The sequence below is a fragment of the Andrographis paniculata genome, unplaced genomic scaffold (assembly GCF_009805555.1).
Source record: "Andrographis paniculata isolate CXL003 unplaced genomic scaffold, ASM980555v1 Contig37END, whole genome shotgun sequence".
In the NCBI taxonomy this organism is placed as follows: domain Eukaryota; kingdom Viridiplantae; phylum Streptophyta; class Magnoliopsida; order Lamiales; family Acanthaceae; genus Andrographis; species Andrographis paniculata.
In genome coordinates, this window is record NW_026137570.1 from 4484712 (window position 1) to 4505770 (window position 21059).

Sequence of the window (21059 nt, forward strand, 5' to 3'; positions counted from 1 at the left end):
ACGGTGAACTACATATTTTTAAATTGCTCTTGTGAATGTTGTAGGTGGCACACTTTCCCTGGTCAAGGTTTTCATTACATCCGCCGCAGTCCCGAACACACCCCTTATTTTGCCGACAATTGCTGGGGCGACTATCTTTCACGAGGTGGTCGATGAAGATCCTATTGAGTGGAACTATAAGGATGTATGGATCTACTTTCACAACTTTCACGTATGGCTTCCAAAATCAAAATAATTATTACTTAAACTAAACCTTATTTTGTTGGTAATTGCAACTCATGCGCCACCCCTGAAGCATATCGACCGGTTCCTTTATGTTTTGCCTCTATTTGCATTATCAATTGCATGTCGTGGATGTGCTTGGATGGTATGTTCTAATGGCTATGTGAAATACCTATGGAATAAATGCATAGACATTTGGATGTATCTTTTGTGTGGTAAGAATTGTTGCTATGGATTGATGGATTTCCCCACTTGCTTATTACTAGGTTGGATGTTTGAAATTCTTGTGTTTGGCGGAACATAATGTCGAAGTGGAGATGTTGCTAGCCTTGTTTGATGGGTTAATTTACTTTGTTATTTGGTGGAGGACATCGACTAGTAAATATTGTTATGTTAATATCCTATGTTGGGATTTCGTTATAGTGTTTATTGTTTGCAATTATGGCCGATTGTAATATTTATAGCATGGTTGTATAATAAAGATCACAGCAGATTACTTTGTTACGCACAAATTCAATTGTTCCACAACTACTCTTTTTTATGAGACGCTATTTTTTCGAAACAAAAACGAGAAATGACGTAACAAAATGTTGGTTTTGGTGTTTGTTGTTACGACCGGTTCTGTGACCATAAGAATGGATATTTTTGTTAAGGGTTCAATGACGTAACAAAAAAATAAATGACGTAACAAAAAATGAAATGATGTAACAAAAAGTGGTTTTTGGACGTAAAAAATATGAAGGGATATTTTTGTTACGGCCGGTTTCATGACCATAAGAGAATATATTGTTTATTATGACTTCAATGACGTAACAAAAAATCGTAACAAAAAGCGTACTCTGACAAGGGATCAGAGTAAAATTTTTTGGTAACACGAGACATTGTTGTAACAAATATCGTGACTAAAAGACCTGGCACACGCGTGGAAAGCTCGAATTTTTATTACGAGCAAAAATTTGTAACAAATATCGTAACAAAAAGCTTGCCATAAGAAACGTTGACTAAGAGTAGTAGTTACGAAAATGTGCGTGGCAAAAAACATTCATTATGCGAGTACACATTACGGATAAAAGTAGTCACTAAGGCGTAGCAAATACGCAAATTGCACAAAAATTGGCTTTTTGTTACGAATTTCCGACCGTAGCAGAAAATGGTTTTTTTGGTAGTGGTACGAATGCATACCCAAATGACGTCCAAACTTTTCAAACCGATTAGCATCCAACGTCTTCGTAAGAATGGTTGCCTTTTGATTATCCTTGGGCATCCACACCAATCAGACTTTAAAATTTTGTCTGAGTTCTTCAGTAGGCCACTGAATATTTCTGCCATTCATAATGTCCTTCGCCAATCTGAAATATTTTTCAGCTGTATGTCCAAGACATCTGCAGTATCCGCAGTCATTACGTCGTGATGACATTTGTCTAACACCCTGTGTTCTGCGATTTTCATTTGTATCTCTGTTTTTGTTGTTCTTCAAATTCTGCTTCACCATTGGAACTTATTTGTTCTTTGGAATTTTAACATCAGCAAGAAGTCCACCCTGGACAAATGTAGTAGGTTTTCTGTGTGAGGACTCACAAAAACCTAATCCCTTATGATCACCAAAAGATTATCCAATCGAAAGTATTTTATCCAACTTTTCTTTTCCTTTCCGAAGTCTATCATTATCTTGCTTGAGCTGCACATTTTCAGCCTTTAATCTATCAGCTTCAGTTGATTTCTCATGAACATCCTTCTTCAAAATTTCAATTTCATCATCCAACTTTTCCTTTTGAGCTTCCAGCCGGTAAATGGTGCCCAAGAGTTCTTTATTTTTCACTAGTGATTTCTTTTGTTCTGCCACCATCTCCTCATAGGCTTCAATCAATTCATCAGCATCAAGATTCCTCTGAAGCTTTATCAGTAGAAGCACCATCATCTTTAATAGATTCAGATTCATCGGCCAGGAAAGCTACAACTTTGTCATCTTCTGAGTTTTCTTCGCCTCCAACAGACCTTTCATCATCATTGTTACTCTATGTGGCTTGGTATGCTTTCTTCTCTCTTTTCTTCACCGTTGGACATTCAGATTTAATGTGACCAACTCCTCCACATCCATAGCAGGTAGACTCTTGAACTTATTCAGACAACTTCTTCTTGAATCCACAATCGAACTTCTCTTTTGGTTTGTTGTAATTTGATGGTTTTTGTTCAGAGTATTTTCGTTGTGAGCTGGAAGTACTCACACCCTGATAAACACCACGGTTCTGAAGGTTCCTATATTTCATCTTTGCTGCACGTTTCGCACTAATCATCCTTGAAAGTTTTCGACTCAGAATGCCATTTCCTCATCAGATTCGATCAGCTTCATGTCTTCCACACTTAAAGCCATGCTTTTTGGAGTTTCATCTTCGAGATAATTCATTTCATAGCTCACTAAAGTGCCGTATAATTCATCCAACGTCATATTTTTCAGCTGTGGTGGTTCATCGAGCATAATCACCTTTGGCCTGAAATTTTTGTGGGACTTTTAAGCATCTTCCTCACCAGCCTCTTTTCTTCAAAGTGCATTCCAAGAGCTTCTGCTTAATTGACAACATCCATAAAGCGATTATAGTAAACAGCGATTGTTTCGTCCTCATTCATCTTCATTCCTTCGAACAATGTCTCCACATGATCTAGTTTAGATTCTCGGACTTGCGCTGAACCTTCGAATGCATTTTCCAGAATGTCCCAAGCTTCCTTGGCAATTTTGCAGTTTGATATAAGCTTCGCCTGAGTTTCATCTACAACATTAAAAATCGAAAATAGGGCCTTCGAGTTTGCTATTCCAGCAGCTTTTTCATTCAACGTCCATTCTCTCTTCGGTTTGTTCACAAAAGTAGTAACACCATCTTCATCTTGGATGGTTTTCATAGGATCAGACCATGCACACTCAACAACATCATAAACATCTTCACCTTGAAGCATCAGAAAGGCTTCCATTTTGTTCTTCTAACTTTGGTAATTTGTCCCATCGAACAATGGAGGTCTTGATGTTGAACGTCCTTCCTTACTCATGTCTACAACTGTGACCAGATCTACTCAACAAATTAGAGAACACTGATCTGATACCAGATGTTGGGGAAGTGATTTATCGAACAAAACACATTCGAACACTTTAAAGGGCCAACTCCTGAAGAGTGGGCGGTTCACAGTTATAAGTACGTTTCAACAACGAAAAATAATGCAGAACATAAAACAACAATAAGACAAGGTGTTTGTTGACCCGGTTTGATAATCAACCAATCTACATCCGGGGGATTCCAATCCAGGAGACATTCTACTAATCAGTGCTGATTATAGAGTATAAACAATCACAACTCCTTCAACTCAAACTCCTATCATGGTCTACTTGGAAAATACCTCCACAGGTTCACGTTGTCACAAACGCATACTGACAACGACCATATAGCAGAGCCGCTCAGAGTTTGATCATCCTCTCCGGTTGGAACTCCTTTAACTCTGATCACGTCGACCTCTCTGGCGAATTTTTTTGTCAAAAACTCATTCAAAACAAAGGAGAATCGATATAGATAGATGGATGAGAGCTTTACTCAATATTCTTCTCTCTAAAGTATGATCTCCAAATCACTCACATTCCTTGAATAAAAGATTCCACATTAATTTCCCTTTGCACCGAAATGGAAGGAGTGAATTTCCATGTTTTGATCTTTCCTCAAATATGTCTTTTATCTTTTGGAAAGTCTTTGCTGCATAAATTAAGACATCATTAGTTCATATGCCAAAATAACTTAGGGAATTTCCATTCACAATAGGATTTCGGAATTAGATCTGAGATTGGGTTTAGAGTGTGAGTCAAATCGTCATTTTCTTAAATTTATAGCCATGGCCGTCAAGTGGATTGCTTTATTTTACCTTTTTTTTTTATCTAGTTACAAATATGGCCCTATATTGCTTTATAATTACAATTTTCTCTTACTTACCAATTATTTTAGTGTATTTATATAATCTTTTTGGCTAATATACATAAAACTCATTTATGGTACTTTCAATACTGCTTCGAATTATCGTAGTTTCATAAATTCTGCGTTAACCCTTTCAATTGTCTTATGAAACCATGAGGGATTTGACGACAGTTTTGAAAGTACGAGAATTTTGCGCCTTTTTGGAAAACCACATATGAATTTTATACCATACAATCAAAACAAAGTAATATTGGTCAGGTGCTATACTACATGAGCACAGACTGCTCTTAGAAGAGCCCCTAACTAAGAGAGACTCATATTTAAAAGTATTATCTCATTATTATTACATTTTAAATTTTAAATTTTAAAATTAAATCATAAATATATATTTTTTTTTCGTTTCTTTTTCTTTTTAATTATTCAATTTTTTTAAAAAAATTTTAAATTAATTTTTAAATTCTAATTATATATTTTTTGCTATTTTCTTCCTAATCATGTTATTCCTTATTTTTTCAAATTTAATCGTAGCTAAATCCGTATCACCACGCCCATCCACCCTGACCAAACTCGCCCATCTCTCTTTCTTCCTCCTTCAGTCTCTCGGTTTTCAAATCTCCACACCATGGTGAAGCCCCCAGCAATTCGCCTTCCATCTTCTTACCCTTAATCGACACTGTTAGACCGCCGCCAACCTCTTATGCAGCCAACGCTAGCATTGATGATATTATTTTGAAAGTACATTTAGCCTAGTGTTTATAGGAACTGTTTTGAATTTATATCCCGGATCTTTTTGGATTTTGTAATTTATTTGAATCCAGATTGGATGAGGACAATCAACAAGGAACACCGACGGAAGATCTTCTTATTCGGCAGCGAGGTTCCGGCGATGAACACATTGTCTTCCCCGGTGACTGCGTGGCGCTGATCTCCAACAGTGGAGGCAGCGGACAGAAGCTCTTACACCAGCAATCCACCGTCACGGCGCGGCTGGACAGCGACTCCAGGCAGATCCGACTGGCGGCGCTCCAGCGACTCCGATCTGCTTTTGACTCTCACCAGAATCACATGCCGGAAGTCGTCCAAGAAACCTCACCCTCTCTTCTCTAACGATCTCGCCCTCACTCACTCTATCGGATCCTCAACCGCACATCTTGAATCGGTTTTCACCACACCAATAACTAACTCCCACACCTCACTCTCTATATCTTACGAAAATAAGTTTGAGGTAAATGGGTTTGGGCTGCCTTCAAACCAGATTGGGCCTCTATAGACAATAGGCCAAGCGGATAAACGGGCCAAGAAGCTGTTGGGCCTTGGGCCACATGCTTCGGGTTGCTTTACATGGGATCTTTTCCTATCTTTGGACTCTATCCACAAGTATTTGACATTCTTTCTACAAAAAAGTTCCCCACGTGACCTTTTTGATCGAGTCCACACATAGACCTACTCTTATAGAGCAGCTAGGCCCAAGAAGGTGAAAAAATTTGCTTCTCTGTAGACCTTCTCCACGGGTATTTGACTTTCCTCCTACAAAATTGCTCCCCACGTCACCAGACCTACTCTTATGGGCTGCTGTAAGGCTGGGCTGACCAGAGAAGGTGAAAGGATTTGCTCACACTACAAAAAAGTTTTAGCTAAAAAAACTTCGTACAAAAAGGTAATAATTCATAACAAAAATATTTTTGCGACGAAACTCATTTTGTCTCTTATATCTCGTTAGTAAAGGTCTTTGATAATAAATATGACTTTCGTAACATAATATAAGTTTTTGCAATAAAAGTTAAGATAAGAGATATAGTTACAAAAATATAATTTCGTAAATAAAGATTTTTTGCTATAAAATTAAAATTTATAACAAAAGAGTTTTAGCAATGAAATATGTATGATTGTTTTAGCTAATAATTTTAGCTATGAAAAATAATTTTGTAGCAAAAACTTTTTTGTTACGAAGATAGAATTTTCTAGCAAAATAATTTTAGCAAAGAAATTAATTTTGCAGTAGATAATTTATTTGTAGCAATGAAATTATTTTTTGTTGCTAAATGACACGTTGTAACTATAAAAATACTCTTTTGTCATTTCATTTTGAGCATTTGATTGCAAGATCTTCGTTGAGCAAGATACTGATCCAGGCCTGTTCTTTTTTATGGATTATAATTATAAAATAATTAATATATTGATAGAGATAACGTATATTGTTAGAGCATGTGCAGCAGTGGCTTTTCTAAAGACTTCTTCCATCAACTAAAGCTCTTTGATATTTCGTGCTCTTTTTTGGATTTTAAAATTTTATGATGAAACAAATTTATTTTATTTTTCTTTTTAATATTGTTCTCTCTCGTCCGTGTTCTTAAGGTATATTTTTTATTATTTTTGTTTGTTCAAAAGTACAATTTGATATTTACATCAAAATTGAAATAAATACAATTTGATATCAATTTTTTTAGCATAAAAAAATGCACAAAATCCCTCCATTCTACAACAGAGATCTTTTAACCCTTTCAAAAAAAAAAAAAAAAAAAAAAAAAGATAAAGAAAAAGAAAGACACTAAACAACAACAACCATTTGCAAATCCAAAACAAAAGTTCTCTACTATTTTAGAAATGTGTTCAAACCCTTTTCTATCCCCTAAAGCATAAGATTACACTAGACTAGCTTCATCTAAATCTGCCCACATATATATAATCATCATCATACAATCATATCAAACGAACTAATTACCAAAATTTGATTACATTGAATGATGATACATTAATATATATAATTTTTAGTTTAAAAATTTACCTTGTATGTACCCTAATAAGGCAATGGATGTTATGAAATCTACGAATAATTAAGAATCTGTATATGTGCCTATGTCAATGTGATTCTGAAGGTGCTTCAGCCTCTTCAGAGGGACCGTAATGCTCAGCACTATGTTCTTTCCGATCAGCTTACGGGGCCTCAGGTTCCAAGTCTTCACTTCTTCATAGGTGTCATCTGCTAGTTTTGGGTCCTTCTGCAGCACAGGTCTCAATGACTACCAGATCTCTTCTCGTTCACATTTTCCTGAGAGAGGACTGACTTGCCCTCCGTTTTATTGCGCGGATGTCTCTGGCAGCGGAGGTTCTCTTTTGGTGATCGCCGGATGGTGCCATCACTGAACCACCACAGATATAAGAAGATTTGATTATAATAAGATAATTGAAAATTGCAGTGAAATGATGAAGTGGTGAAGATATTACTTATACTCCTCACCACTCACTTACCTGTTTTTCTTCTCTTTCTTATTATTATGATTTCTATAACATACATACATTCTATTATTATTATTATTATTATTATTATTATTATTATTATTATTACACGCATACCTTCTCTATATTATTTTTTACGGAGATTGTTCGATAATTTATTGAAATAATGTTTTTAGATATATACTATCACCATCATTCAAATTTATGGTTTGGATGGTTACAAAAAAATATTCTAAATTACTTTGTATAAAAACAGTATGTATATTTTTTGTATTTTCTAATTAGTATAAAAATCAAAAAGTAATAATTATTACTATTTATATTAAAATTGGTGTCCAAATATTTGACCACATACAATTAGATGATAGATGCAGTATAATCAAAATGTTTGTTTTAAATTGGAAATTAAAGTAGGAATGTGAAAATGAATACATATTAAAATAATATCTACATTTACCCAACTCGCAAAATATTAAAATATATTTTGGTCTGTATTTTTCAATTATATTAGTTTCTTTGAGTGTGTTATACTTGTAATATATAGGAGTATCATCTCGTCCAATATACATATAAGTATGAAACTACACATATCTATCATAACTATTATTTTAACAGTTCCAATACTTCAACGTGCACACAAAATACATAAATTGCTAATAAATGAATGTAAAAAGAGAATTTACTGAACTAAAAAAATAAAATAAAAATCTGTTGAACAACTATGTAAACGAACATTTAGGGCACCAATATTATATGAACATTATATAATAATAGTAAGGTGCTTTGGCCTCTTCTTGGGTTGCCAGGAGGGCCTCCCTCCAGTCATCGAAAAGATATCCTCTTCCACGTCTTCTTTGCTCATCAGAGCGGAGGCATGCTGTTTATTCTTCTTACACTGCAGGTGTAGCGGAACAGTAAAATTGTGGAGCTGTAATTGAGGCTTTACCCGTTCCTCCAAGGAAGACATTGGGAAGGAAGAACGAAATGGCAAGTTGGAAAGACTGAATTTGCAGGAAGGGTTCAAGAACAGAAATAAGAGAAGAATTTTGGAGAAGATGAATATACAAACAAATTAAAATAGATACCCAATATTCACTCAAACTGCAAAGGACTAGAGCATGTTGTGATTTGTTGGTTGAGTGTATAATTTGTATGCATGTTAACCTGCAAAATTCGTTATTGTAGTGATAATTAAAAGCTTTCTGTTATATTTATATCTATTTTCTCATTTATACGTCTGTTTAATAATTTTGTTATCAACTTCGGTACTTTATGCATAACAATAATTTTTTGTATAGTGCTGATTACTAGAATCAATACTATCACTACCAAAAAAAGGTCTTTTTGTAATGATAAAATATTCGTAACTACAACCCATTTTTCGTGCAAAATAGTATTTTGTGTTGACTTTGTTATGGATTATGACCGCTACGAAAAATCGTGGTACAAAAAGTTCGTGTCGCAACAAAATCCGTAACAAATATTAGGTGGTCAACTCTCAAAATAAGCACGTGTTAATTATTTTTGTTACATTTTTTGGTATGTAACAAAAACATCAATCATGTTTTTGAACCGACAAATATCCGACAAAAATACTGCGGAACAAAAGTTGAATACTGTCAGAAAAATATTTGTTACGACATATGTCCGAATCAAGAAATGCGTTACAAATGTCTAATCTTGTCAGAAAACTTCTTGTTACAAGATGTGTCTGTAACAACAATACATTACGAAAAGACTGCCCCCTCCACAACAAAAAATCATGACAAAAGTCAGACAACCATTCATTACCATTTGTATCGGCCACTATCCGTAACTAAAAATACGCTACAAAAGACGTCCCTGTGTGGCATTGTAGTTTTGTCGCCATAAATAAATTCCATTTGTCTGTATTATTAATCTGCGAGAAATAATTTAAAACTTAATCTTATCATAATTGTTTCTAAATCCATCAAAATACTACACATGGTCATCAATACAATGATGTTCATAGTCCAGCCAAAAATAAAATATTAGTTGTCAACGGTGCTAACAAAACATCCTGACAAAACAACAATCCGTACACCAACATAACAACCTCCTAAATAACGATGCGCAAAACCCAAAATTAATACGTAAATAGATAATTCTGATATCATACGGAAGTACGATCTTAAGGGCAACTTATAAACACTACTATGAATGACCCAGCTAGTCGAGTGCAGAATGATGGAGGCTGCAATCACGGGCGGTGAACCAACTGCAATGTGTTTTTAATAATATATAAGCATTTATTACATAAATCGAAGTAATTTAATTTCCAAAAGAATAAAGTAAATAAAAAATTGCGTACATCCTGGTAAATCCATTCGATATTATATCCGTTGAGTACATCACCGAGAATTTTTGCTTCAGCATTATTTGGGAGGATAAGTGCGGTCTCCGGGACCATTACAGCTGTAACATACACCTTAAAAATATAGGGCATCACCTATATAAATAGGTTAAACGAGCGCTAGTTACGAGGATGAATATAATAAAATAAAACTTACGCTCTAGCTTGATCTAGGGACCCTATCTTAAATACAAGTATAATAACAAATAAACTCGAAAAGCACTAATAAAATAGGTTGACCCCTGAACATTATGAAAATAAATAACACAACATAGACCATAGGGACCAACTCCCCTTACACATATACTAATAATTATAAATCACCACGATCATAGATGGACAATCCTTCAGTAAAAAAAAAAGAAACACAGCTCTCCAATAGCAACCAAGTAACCAACAATCAAGCTCTACAAATAACGTTCAACCATACAACTACCTTAAACCCAAATAGACATGCCCTACAACGATATAACAAGATGCTAGATATAACAATCTTACACAGGATCCATTTTATGTCCATTTCACGACGTACAATTAAATGGCCTCAAATATTTCTTTACATGGAATATTTGGAACTAGAGCATGATTGCAACACAAACATATAAAATAAAGGGAAAAATTTGTTCAAGGATAAAAAATTTTGTGGAACATATAAGTCAGCTAACTGTCCTAACTACAAATTTGAGATCAAACAACCACAAACTTATAAACAATTACTACAATGAAAATAATTCCATACAACAGAGCAAGCTAAGTAAAATTATGCTATAACAAATTAGTAGGCTAAAAGATCAACATTGCCTAAATCGCAAGTTATAAATTACAGACAACCTAATGCAGCATTGAAGCAAAACTCCAACAAACCAAAAGTATGTTTGTAGATTATACCGGCAAATCATCCATGGTGGCAAGCACAATTAAAGTGGTTAGCAACAATGAGCTATACGAACAACTAGCTAAACTATTAGACTACAATATCCTAAGGACTCAGAAAATGAACCTAACAACATAACTATATCTATCACTAACCAACAACAACTACTATACTTCTATATAAAAGGATTATACATCGAACAACTAGCAACCAAACAAGGTCACACAACAAAAATATGCAGCAGACGGCAACAGAAATAAAAAGTAAACTAGATTGACTAATTATTCCTACAATAGCAGCAGACAAAATTATACAGAGTTACACTAATCAAATTAAGTAAGCTATATATTGACTTAAATCTAGTTTCTCCTATGCTAATATTAAACTACTTGCAAACTATCTAACAAATATGGCTACAACTAACTGAAGTAATGAGAGAACTAATGCTAGGCTAAGGACTAAACTTAGAAGGCCAAAACGAAACCAAATACTAACATAGCATGGCTGAATCTATTATAACACCACCAGTTGGCTCATACTAGAAATGCTACCGCCACACTGCATCATGATGTCGTCATCTTCTACTTCGGGCCCCACAATACAGTGTTAAGGCTAAAATTAACAATAAAAGCACATTATTATATAACAAAATCTGATTTATAAATATTTACAAAACACACCCCTTAACAAGAGGTTTTTTCGGTTAAAAATTTACATATAATACAATAGATGTAAGTTCACTCACTCAGCCCGTCTTTCTATATCCCGAGACGTCCCCTATCTCGGATGTGTCATGCATACTTGAAACAAATATTTTCTTAAAAGCAGTCTAGAATTAAATCCATTTTAAGAACTACGTGAAATATGTCATTTTATACCTTTTTAAAATAAAGTTTAATTCCCGTTAATCATAAAATACGTGTCATGTCATGCCAATAGTGAAATGATGCAATAAAGATATCAAACTCGACAACAATGCACATCCACATATATATATATATACATCCGCCGAAGTGAGCAGCCGGAATAACCTCGGCTCCATAATCATAGGCTCACTACATCTGTCTAAGTGAGCAGCCGGAATACCCTCGGCCTCGTAATAACAAGCTCACCAGACCATCATCAATAAATAGCCGGAAAATTCTCGGCTCAAGGAAGGACCTAATAAACCCATAATAATATAACGGTCATCCGGTCACTCCCATATACCCGCCATACGACTCCCACAATCAATACATGGATAGCCGAACGTTGTCGCCATTAACCACAAGACGCCCCATAGTCTGTGATAGCGAAGATAGGACCCCCACTGACTAGCCCTATCCCGTGTAATGTAGTAGAATCCGTGCAACCTGGAATCACCCAAGGGAAAACTCGGAAACTCTACTCCTCCTTGCGTGCCCTAATGGGATCACGTTTGGAGTTTGGCATATGATCCTAAACTACCGGTAGACCTCACTAGTAGCTACTCCAATGAAGTGGAACACCACCGAACACGAATGATTAGACCGAATACGTCTCAACTACAATGGGTCTAATCCCTGAATGACCGTGCGACTAAGTCACCCAGTTGTCCGACTACTATTGTCCACTATCGCCAAAGTGTTACGGTACATCGGGGTCGAATATCCTAACCCCAGATGATGCCCTTGCCTAGCACTACCGCACACGGCGACTAAACGATAGATCCATAAAACATATCCGATAAACCGTGCAATATGTGTGCATCATGTCAAATAAGTGAATTTACCGAAAAGGGCTAGTGAGATAGCTCACCTATCCACCTTTTCATAAATTCACCTACACGATCAAATACGTATATCAAATATCATGAACCGTGAAGTCTCCCACATGCATACGCACACATATATATAAATTTATACATGCACTGACAAAATGATTCACATAATATCACGTTAACATATTAATCAGAATCGCATGCAACATGCATACCTAATTTCTTAAAATTAGATTTAATTCCCTACAGCTTACCTCTTATCAACACTCCTTAGCTTTTGCAATCTGACCCAAATCTCCTCCAACGTACACCTGTCCCATTATCTACTCAAATCAGCTGAGCTATATGCTTATTCATAGGAGCTACCTGCTTATTCAAAAGCTAATTTCTATAATTAGCTCGTTGGGTTTTAAACTTTTATATTTAGTAGAATACGATATTCTAGCTATAAAACTCTTATACCTCCTACTATTTATATCGCCCGATTATTAAATAAAAATACTTAAAGATATGAATAAACAGACAGGTGCAATACACTGCCGTTTTCAATTCGACTCGGATCGATATGAAATTCTCAAAATATAATGCTAGGACTACGAATAGGCTATTAGCTAAAGAACTTAGTCGATTAAATAGCCAAATAGCCGGTTATGAATTTTTTGAAGAATTTCTAATTTAATATCTTCAATATCTAAATTCATATTAAAATTCATAATTAAATTCTATGTATAACAAGGAATACAATACCGAAATCGAAATCAAAATCGAACGGCTAAATCTTTTTCTTTCTTCCTTTCTCTTTCTTTCTTTTTTCTTCTTCTTTCCCTGCGTTTCGGCTGCTTCCTTCCTTCGCAGGTAAGATTGATTTATATATATAATTATATTATTATTATTATTATATATTATATTATATTATTATTATTAGTAAAAGTTATTATTAATATTATTATCATCGTCCATCCATATCATCATTATCATCACTTATTATTATTATATTATTATATATATTATATTATTATATTTATCCGTTTAACAGTCATTTCAATCATAATCAATATATAAAATAGGAATAAGATTTATTCCTGAATATTAATTTCTTGATCCCAAAATATTATAAAAATATTTATTTTCGATAATAATATTATTTTATACATTCCAAAATCGGAGTATTTCATCTATACTAAATTACTTACTACTCTAATATCTAACAAACTAATCTAGTTGAACTTACAATGCTAGTAGGATGCAAAATACAGATTAGACTACACTAAGTCTAAATAACTACAACACGAATTATCATAGCCAATATTAGAAATAAATAGCCATACATACTCCCCTTTAAAGATGAACGCCTGTAAGCTGAGAAGTTTTATTATTGGGGCTAATCATAATTTCCTCACATTTGAATTTTTGTCCGCCCTCGAACATTTGCAGTTGACACCGAAGAGGAACTACAGTTAAACCAAACAACAAGTCATGAGTAGCTTTTAATTTTTCCCAAAGCAAAATGCAACAACAACTAAAAGACATTTAACCAAACATATTTAGCGCAAGGGCAATGGCTAAAACTAATTTCAACATCGATCGAAATAAAGCACATTGCAATCATTAGGTATAGCACAATCTAATTTAACTAAAATCGTAAATGAGAACAGCCTATAAGCCAATATATCATACAACAACTCAAACAATATATAAAATCATCATCTGGAATTTTAGAGAGGAATAACTAAAAGTGCAAAACTAAATGTAAACTATTAATAAGTTAGTGCAAAATTATATAAAAACTCTTCATAACGAAAATAAAAAATAAAAAGGATACTTCATTTGTGCATTTTCCATAAAAGAAAACTAGAAAACATAAAATCATTAAAAGTGTGTTTGCAATTACTCACTTTTTTTCTAACCATTTAAAAAAACAAATTTCACCTAGAAATGGGAAGACAATGAAGAGTTCTTCTTTCACAGAGCTAAGCAGAAAATCATATATTATTTCAAAGCCTTTAAATTCATTTAAGAAGAGCCATCATCCTATCATTACTCTGTAGGATCCTCGAAATAATTGTTCATTGTGATTTATTTAATACAGAAACACCTAAAAACTATACAAAATGGATTCCAAAGGAAACACTCGAGTCACCACCAATGCTTATTCACTTCATTATATCAATAGAAATTCAAAAAACAATAGACAACAATCTCATACCAGCTAGCAGAAAGGAAATTGAATTCCATTATAAAAATCAATACCAACCTCGAAAGTAAACCTCAAATTAAGCCCAACAAAGACAATTTACCTCACAAAAATTAAGTCAAAGTTTAATTTAAGCTCAAAAGGTTTCATATTTGAATCCACCATCAAAACTTTTTGCAACCACAAACAATAAGTCAAAGAAGAAGACTATATTCAAGTTAGAATTAACAATGCCTATCATTATGAAATATCAATCCAAATCATCGAATGTGCCTAAAAATAAGCTGATTTCACAAAACATCAACTAGAAACCACAAAACAAGAACAAGAACTCCCAAGAAAAACTAAATTCAATTCGAAGTTGTCACTTAGGCAGTATCAGTCCAAAGCAACTAACTACATGCCCCTATATCACACCAATATTCTAACCAGGCTGAAATTCCTTAAAAATCAATACCAATCTTAAATCAAACACAATAAGAACAATTAACCTTATAATCGTGACTGAGAAGAGGGGAAAAAAAAAAGAAATTTCACAAAAATTAGTGTTCATAAATAAAGTACAATTGGAACAATTTTACCTGATAATCAGTTGAAGGGGAAGATAGAAAAATAAACAAACAAACAATTTTAAATGAGAGGAGGAGATGACGGCATCGGTTGGATTTGTTGGGCTGGGCGAAGACGCGGCCACGGTGGTGGAGACTGAGAAGTAAGGGGGTGGTTCGCGGTGGCCTTAGCTCGGTCCAGGAGACGATGGTGGATGGAGAGGCTGTCGTCGCGGTGACAAGTGGTGGTGGAATGAAGATGGTCTGGGCGGCGTTCCACGGCTGGGGGTGGTGGGGCATCGGGTTTGGGCAGAGGCAGTCGCGATGGTAAGGGGGAGCGGTGGTGCAGCGTTGACCTGTTGAAGTGTCGCCGACGATTGGACGGTGGTGAGAGGAAGAGGAGTAGATGGTCGAGCCGTCGAGGGCACCGTCGATTGGGGTCTGCAGATGGGAAAGAATCAATTTAGGGGAAAGCCCTTTCGAATCGATGTGAATTTTGTCTTAGTATACTTTTTTAGTAACTTTATTTATTTATTTATTTATTGAATTTTAAAATATATTTATATAGTTTTTTAAATTTTTATTTATAATTATATGGTTAATCTTTTTGTTACAATCTAAAGTGCATAACAAATATAATTAGTTAGGATAATATTTCGTTTAATACGTAGTTGTTACGGATAATTATCAAAACAAATGATTATTTTTTTCTTAAATTTCAAAATAATTTTATATGAATTTTTCTATTTTTATTATAAGTAAAATATTGACTTTTTATTACGGTTTGAATTTTGTAACAAAGACATATAGGATGACATATTGTCCTATATGTATTTGTTACGGATAACTTATCGAAGCAAAGAAAAAAAAAGTTGACTACCGAAAATAACTTTTTGTATCGATTAATTTTGCAACAAAAACTTCTTTTTGTAACGAACTTATTGCTACGGGCAGTTTAGGCGCTACAAAAAGTCAATTTTTTGGTAGTGATATATGCTGATATGATTTGTGCCGTACATCTCAAGATTATATCGAGATTGGAGTTAGGGATTAAAATATAATTATATATTATAGTAATTATGAAAATATTTAATTATGCCTCTTTCCCAATAACAAAAAGAATTTATGATTTTTAGCATGCTTTCCATATAAGCAATATATGATGTAAACCATAGAGGAATATGCTATCTAAAACTGTGAAATATATTTTAGCATATATTATAAACAACCACCTCCAAATTGTATTTATAAGCTTACTTGCCTTTGAGGGTGATGCAAAAGCATTATGGTCATAAGCAACAGAAGGATTTAGCTGCATGTCTTCTAAAATTTATTCATCTCCTTCACATGGCAAAAAATGATCGAACCGATGGTTGAGAGAAAAATGTCTAGAAAAACAATGGCCAATGTAAAAAATGGTAAAAATTTTCATGAAAAAAAATATTTTAAGAATACTTTCTTTGTTAAGAAGAATATTTTTTTTTTTAAGCTTGCAAAATGTTTGCAATTATAGTAACGGATTACATAGTGCAGTCAGACATATATGTTTGCAATAATTTTTTTAATCCACCCAATACGGGTACCACGGCTCTGATATTATTTTAAGAAGAGATTTGGGCTTCCAACCTAAAACTAATCGGTGATAGGCGGAGTGGCCTTCACCCTTATAAGCCAAAGGGGGATTCCACATTTTTCCAATGTGGGATATATTCAACACATACCAAGATGAAAAAAAAAATTGAAAAATGATCTACAATTTATACAATATATTGATTATTGTTGCAATAAGGAATAATTCAAGACAAGGAGCATGCTTGATATAGTAAGCTTAGAAAAATATTTCAGAGGATGTAAGCACATCTTGTAAAGATACGAGATTAAGGACAACACATGAAACAAGAACCGGGTGTATGTCGAAGATAAGATTGCAATATAATTTGGAGTCCCACACATACTATATAATAATTAATATTCAAATATTAACACGCAAAAAATATGTGGAAAAATTGGTGGTCGAGCGAGGGAGTACTATCAATAACTTGTTCAACATATACCATATATATAGAAACATATTAGGAAATTACGAATAAAATGTGTATATATTGCCGATATCACAATATAATATGATGAAAATTTGGAAAATATTTAGAATCATAATTAATACTAATTTTCGTAACTATAATAAGTGTGTAATTAATATAATATCGATTCATTTTCAGAATTAAATTGTTTACTTAAATTAAAAATAGTACCAAAAGTATTTCAATTTTATCATAATTTGTCATAGATAATATATATATATTTTAATACTATAGATAACATGTACAACATACACCACATAGAGTAAAATTATATCATGAACTTATGAATAGCGTGTGTATAAAATATGGATAGATATATAGCATGATCAAGATTTGTATAAAGATTCATAATTAATGTTTGTAATTAATGCAATGTTACTCTTTTTTTTTTTTTACTAGGTTCCTTTACTTAAATTAAAATTTTTACTAAAATTTTTTCTATTCAAATTTACAATATTATCCTTGTTTATTGATATTCATTGGATGGATCATTAAATCTGATCCTACGGCTATAGGAAAAATAAGTAGTGTGTTGACAGTTTTATAATATAAGCACCTTAAAAGCAGCAGTTGGCCTGACGGTAATTGATAGCCGTCACATGTTATTAATAATTAATATATTGATAGTGATTACGTATTTTAAAAGATAAAATTGACAGTTCCGTATTTTATATTTGGCTTGCCATCGCCATTTTGAAAAGTAAAATATTTTGGGTTTTGTTAGAGCATGTGCAATGGCTTTTCTATTCAAGATTTCTCCCATAAGTAAAATTTTTGATAGCTTTTCTATTCAAGACTTCTCCATAAGTAAAGTTTTTGATATTTCATGTTCTTTTGGAATTTAAAACTTTTTGATATTATACTCTCTTTCCGGTGTTCTTAAGGTATATATTTTATTATTTTTTTGTTCAAAAGTAAAATTTGATTTCTATATCACAATTGAAATCAATACAACTTGATATCAATTTTTTAGCGTACAAAAGTGACCAAAATCCCTCAATTCTACAACATGAGATCTTTAAAGCCCTAAATAAAAAATGAAATAAAATAAACAACAACAACAACAACAATTTCCAAACCTAAAACAAACGTTCTCTACTATTTTATAAGTGTGTTTGTTGGATTTCTTGTCCAAATGGATCCATCCCATATAATACACAAACACACTCATTCTCGCAGCCAAAGTGCACCTGGGCCCAGACATATGACACAAGCCCACGATCCACTTACTTACCTTGGCCTGTGACCCGCTGCTTCACCCATTCCCGTGAACCTGCGACCCGAACCACCTGACCCGCCTGTTTTGACCCGCGTCCCTTTTATTAAACTAGATCTCAACCGTCAAATCTAGGGTTGAGATCGTGGCCGTCCATCCCTTTTTAACCTATAATAGAGATGACAAAGACCGCCGTCCCTCACTTCACTTTCATAATCTTCTCTTTATAACTTTCCCTCTCTAGCCTCTCATCTCGTCTATCTCTTGCACCACTTTCTGGAGACGATTTGTCGGCGGCTCTTCGATAGTTGTCTTCCTCTTTATCTGTGGAGCTTCTTGGCATATTTTTTACCCGTGTTGTTGATTTGAGCCGCAAGGGGCTCTCTCAACGTGTAGGCTTCTGTTTACTTTGTTTCTTTGTTTGTGGGGGTTATATTTCTTGTGTGTCGTAGGTAATAGGCCAGTGTACTTGTGTTCATCGCGTTTTTCGGTGTGTTTGTGTCGATTTTGTGTTTTCGAGTTGGTTTGGAGTTGAGCCTACAAAAACCAAAACTAGTTCATTATTTTTACTCAATTTCGTAATAAAATCTTCAATCCATAATAAAGTGAGATCTGCTCATCCACATCGAAATCTAAAACAAAAATCAAAATCAAAAAATCAAACTTCCGATAGTTCATAAAGGTGATTTGTATTTCATAAAGGTTTCTTATGAATTTGTAAATTTTGTTTACCTACTTATGGCTGGTTTGGTATTGCTAAATCTGTTTACCAGGAAAGTGTTGTGGCTGTAAAAATCATTGCGATAAAGCAGGAAAACTTGCTGGCAACCGCTTCTCATTCCTCTATAATGAGCTCCACAATCACCATACACCGAAACAAGGATCTGCTCTTCGGTTTCCTTGAAAAATGGTGCGAGACTACCAACTCCTTCATTTTTCCCTGGGGAGAAGCTACTCTGACGCTCAAGGACATGGCGGTGCTCGGCGGATACTCTGTGTTGGGGGAGAGGGCGCTGCGCACTTCCGAAAGGGGCGAATTAGGGGAAATCGAGAAGAAACTGCACAAAGCACGGTCGGTGATTTCTAGATGCAAGTCGAAGAAGCCTATGTGTGGGGCCATGGATGGAGAAATTCATGGGGAGCCGGAGCGAAATCGAGCACAAAGCGTTTCTCGTTATTGGCTTTCGAGATTCGTCTTCCCCATTGCTTCTGGCATCGTTAATGGAGATGTGCTCTCCATCGCCGCCCGCTTGGGTCGAGGGGCTAAATAGCTCGTCGGACTCGGCTCCGACCCAACGGTCTGTCTGTATCTCTATTTCTTATCCTTAAGCAGAAGTGAACGCTAATGTTTTCTGAAGCTATTCGATCCCTTTATCCTTTGGTCGCTGAATATTTTCTGTGATTGACAGGCATAGTTTTTTTATGAAGATGGAGGACGAGAGTAGCCAAGACGGCACCAGTCCTGTCTTGTTTGTGCACACAAAGCCTAAGGATAGCACGCAAATAATAAAGTTATGGGATATTACATGTTGGCCGTTGCTGTAAAGATTTTTTTGGTGGATTGTTGCAAGACACAAATCATCATCTATCTTATTGCTGCTAGATTTATTTGTCACTTTGTAGAAGAATGACGTAAAATTGACTACTGTTAATGAAGATGATATATAACACCACAAATATTTTTATGTATACTATTATATGCATAAAAAAAAAATAGAAAAATGACAATAAAAAAGAAGTGATTACTGTTGAAAAATATATTTGTGTTAAAGGTCACAAACTATTATTGTTACTAATTACAATTGCTAGGAAAGTATTGAAGCATTTAAAATTACTAGTTTCTGTTTTCTAGGTTTGTTGGTTGATTTTATATTACTATTGGCAGCCATGGCCATCTGGGCCCACTCTCATGGCCCTGAATATGTATATAAACATATATATATATGTATAAATCAAAATGTATAAATGTATGAATAATATTAACATATATATATTAAAGTTTGTTTTTGTGTTTGAAGTTGAGTTTTTTGTTTAGATATTAATTTAAATATATTAACAAACTATCTTTCACCCGAACTACAATATATCATTTTCTTGAATGAAAGCACCTGAAATGAATGTAGTTTTGGAAACAATGCTGGTGGTTCTTCAGAACTTATAAAAACCTTAATAGATTCTGATATGTATAGATAGTGGTGGTTCTCGATCCAAAATATATTATGTTTCATTGCCTATAAAATAAACTCATGCACTAGTATTAAAACACACAATTCCATTCGGAAGTATAACAGTTCTATGAGTAAATTGTATCTCAATTCTTTAAGGCATCAATTTATACAACCCCAATTGCTTGTACAATGAATATGACATTAAATTTATACTTGCTCGTAAGTCACATAATGTCGTTTTAGATTCTAGATTTCCTAATGTACATACAATTATAAAAGTCCCGAGTCTCCCAGTTTTGTTGGTAGTCCTCCTTTAAAAATTGTGTTGCATGCCTTTGTTAATAGAATTGCGCCTCCATCTCTAGAAATGCTCGCCTTTTAGCCAGAATGCGTTTTAGAAATTTAGAGTATACTAGAATATGTAATAATGCATCGGAAAAAGGATTATTGATGTGTAATT

The 21059-nt window shown here is 34.1% G+C and overlaps 2 protein-coding genes across 3 annotated transcripts; one reads left to right on the forward strand and one right to left on the reverse strand.

Annotated features, from left to right (window-relative positions):
* Positions 1–9325: 9325 nt before the first annotated feature.
* LOC127250641 (uncharacterized) lies at positions 9326–15615 on the reverse strand. The gene is made up of 4 exons (XM_051274024.1): positions 15168–15615; positions 13793–13843; positions 9739–9876; positions 9326–9645 (listed from the first exon to the last, which is right to left on the reverse strand). The coding sequence occupies exons 1-4, from the start codon at positions 15432–15434 to the stop codon at positions 9628–9630; spliced, it is 474 nt and encodes a 157-aa protein (XP_051129981.1). The 5' UTR covers positions 15435–15615; the 3' UTR covers positions 9326–9627.
* A 2781-nt stretch (positions 15616–18396) lies between these two features.
* LOC127250642 (uncharacterized) lies at positions 18397–19885 on the forward strand. Of its 2 annotated transcripts, none has more exons than XM_051274025.1 (2): positions 18397–18823; positions 19205–19885. In XM_051274025.1, the coding sequence occupies exon 2, from the start codon at positions 19280–19282 to the stop codon at positions 19700–19702; it is 423 nt and encodes a 140-aa protein (XP_051129982.1). In that variant the 5' UTR covers positions 18397–18823; positions 19205–19279; the 3' UTR covers positions 19703–19885. The 2 variants fall into 2 exon arrangements, with proteins under 2 accessions (XP_051129982.1, XP_051129983.1); XM_051274026.1 differs by lacking the exon at positions 18397–18823 and adding an exon at positions 19006–19113.
* Positions 19886–21059: the final 1174 nt, after the last annotated feature.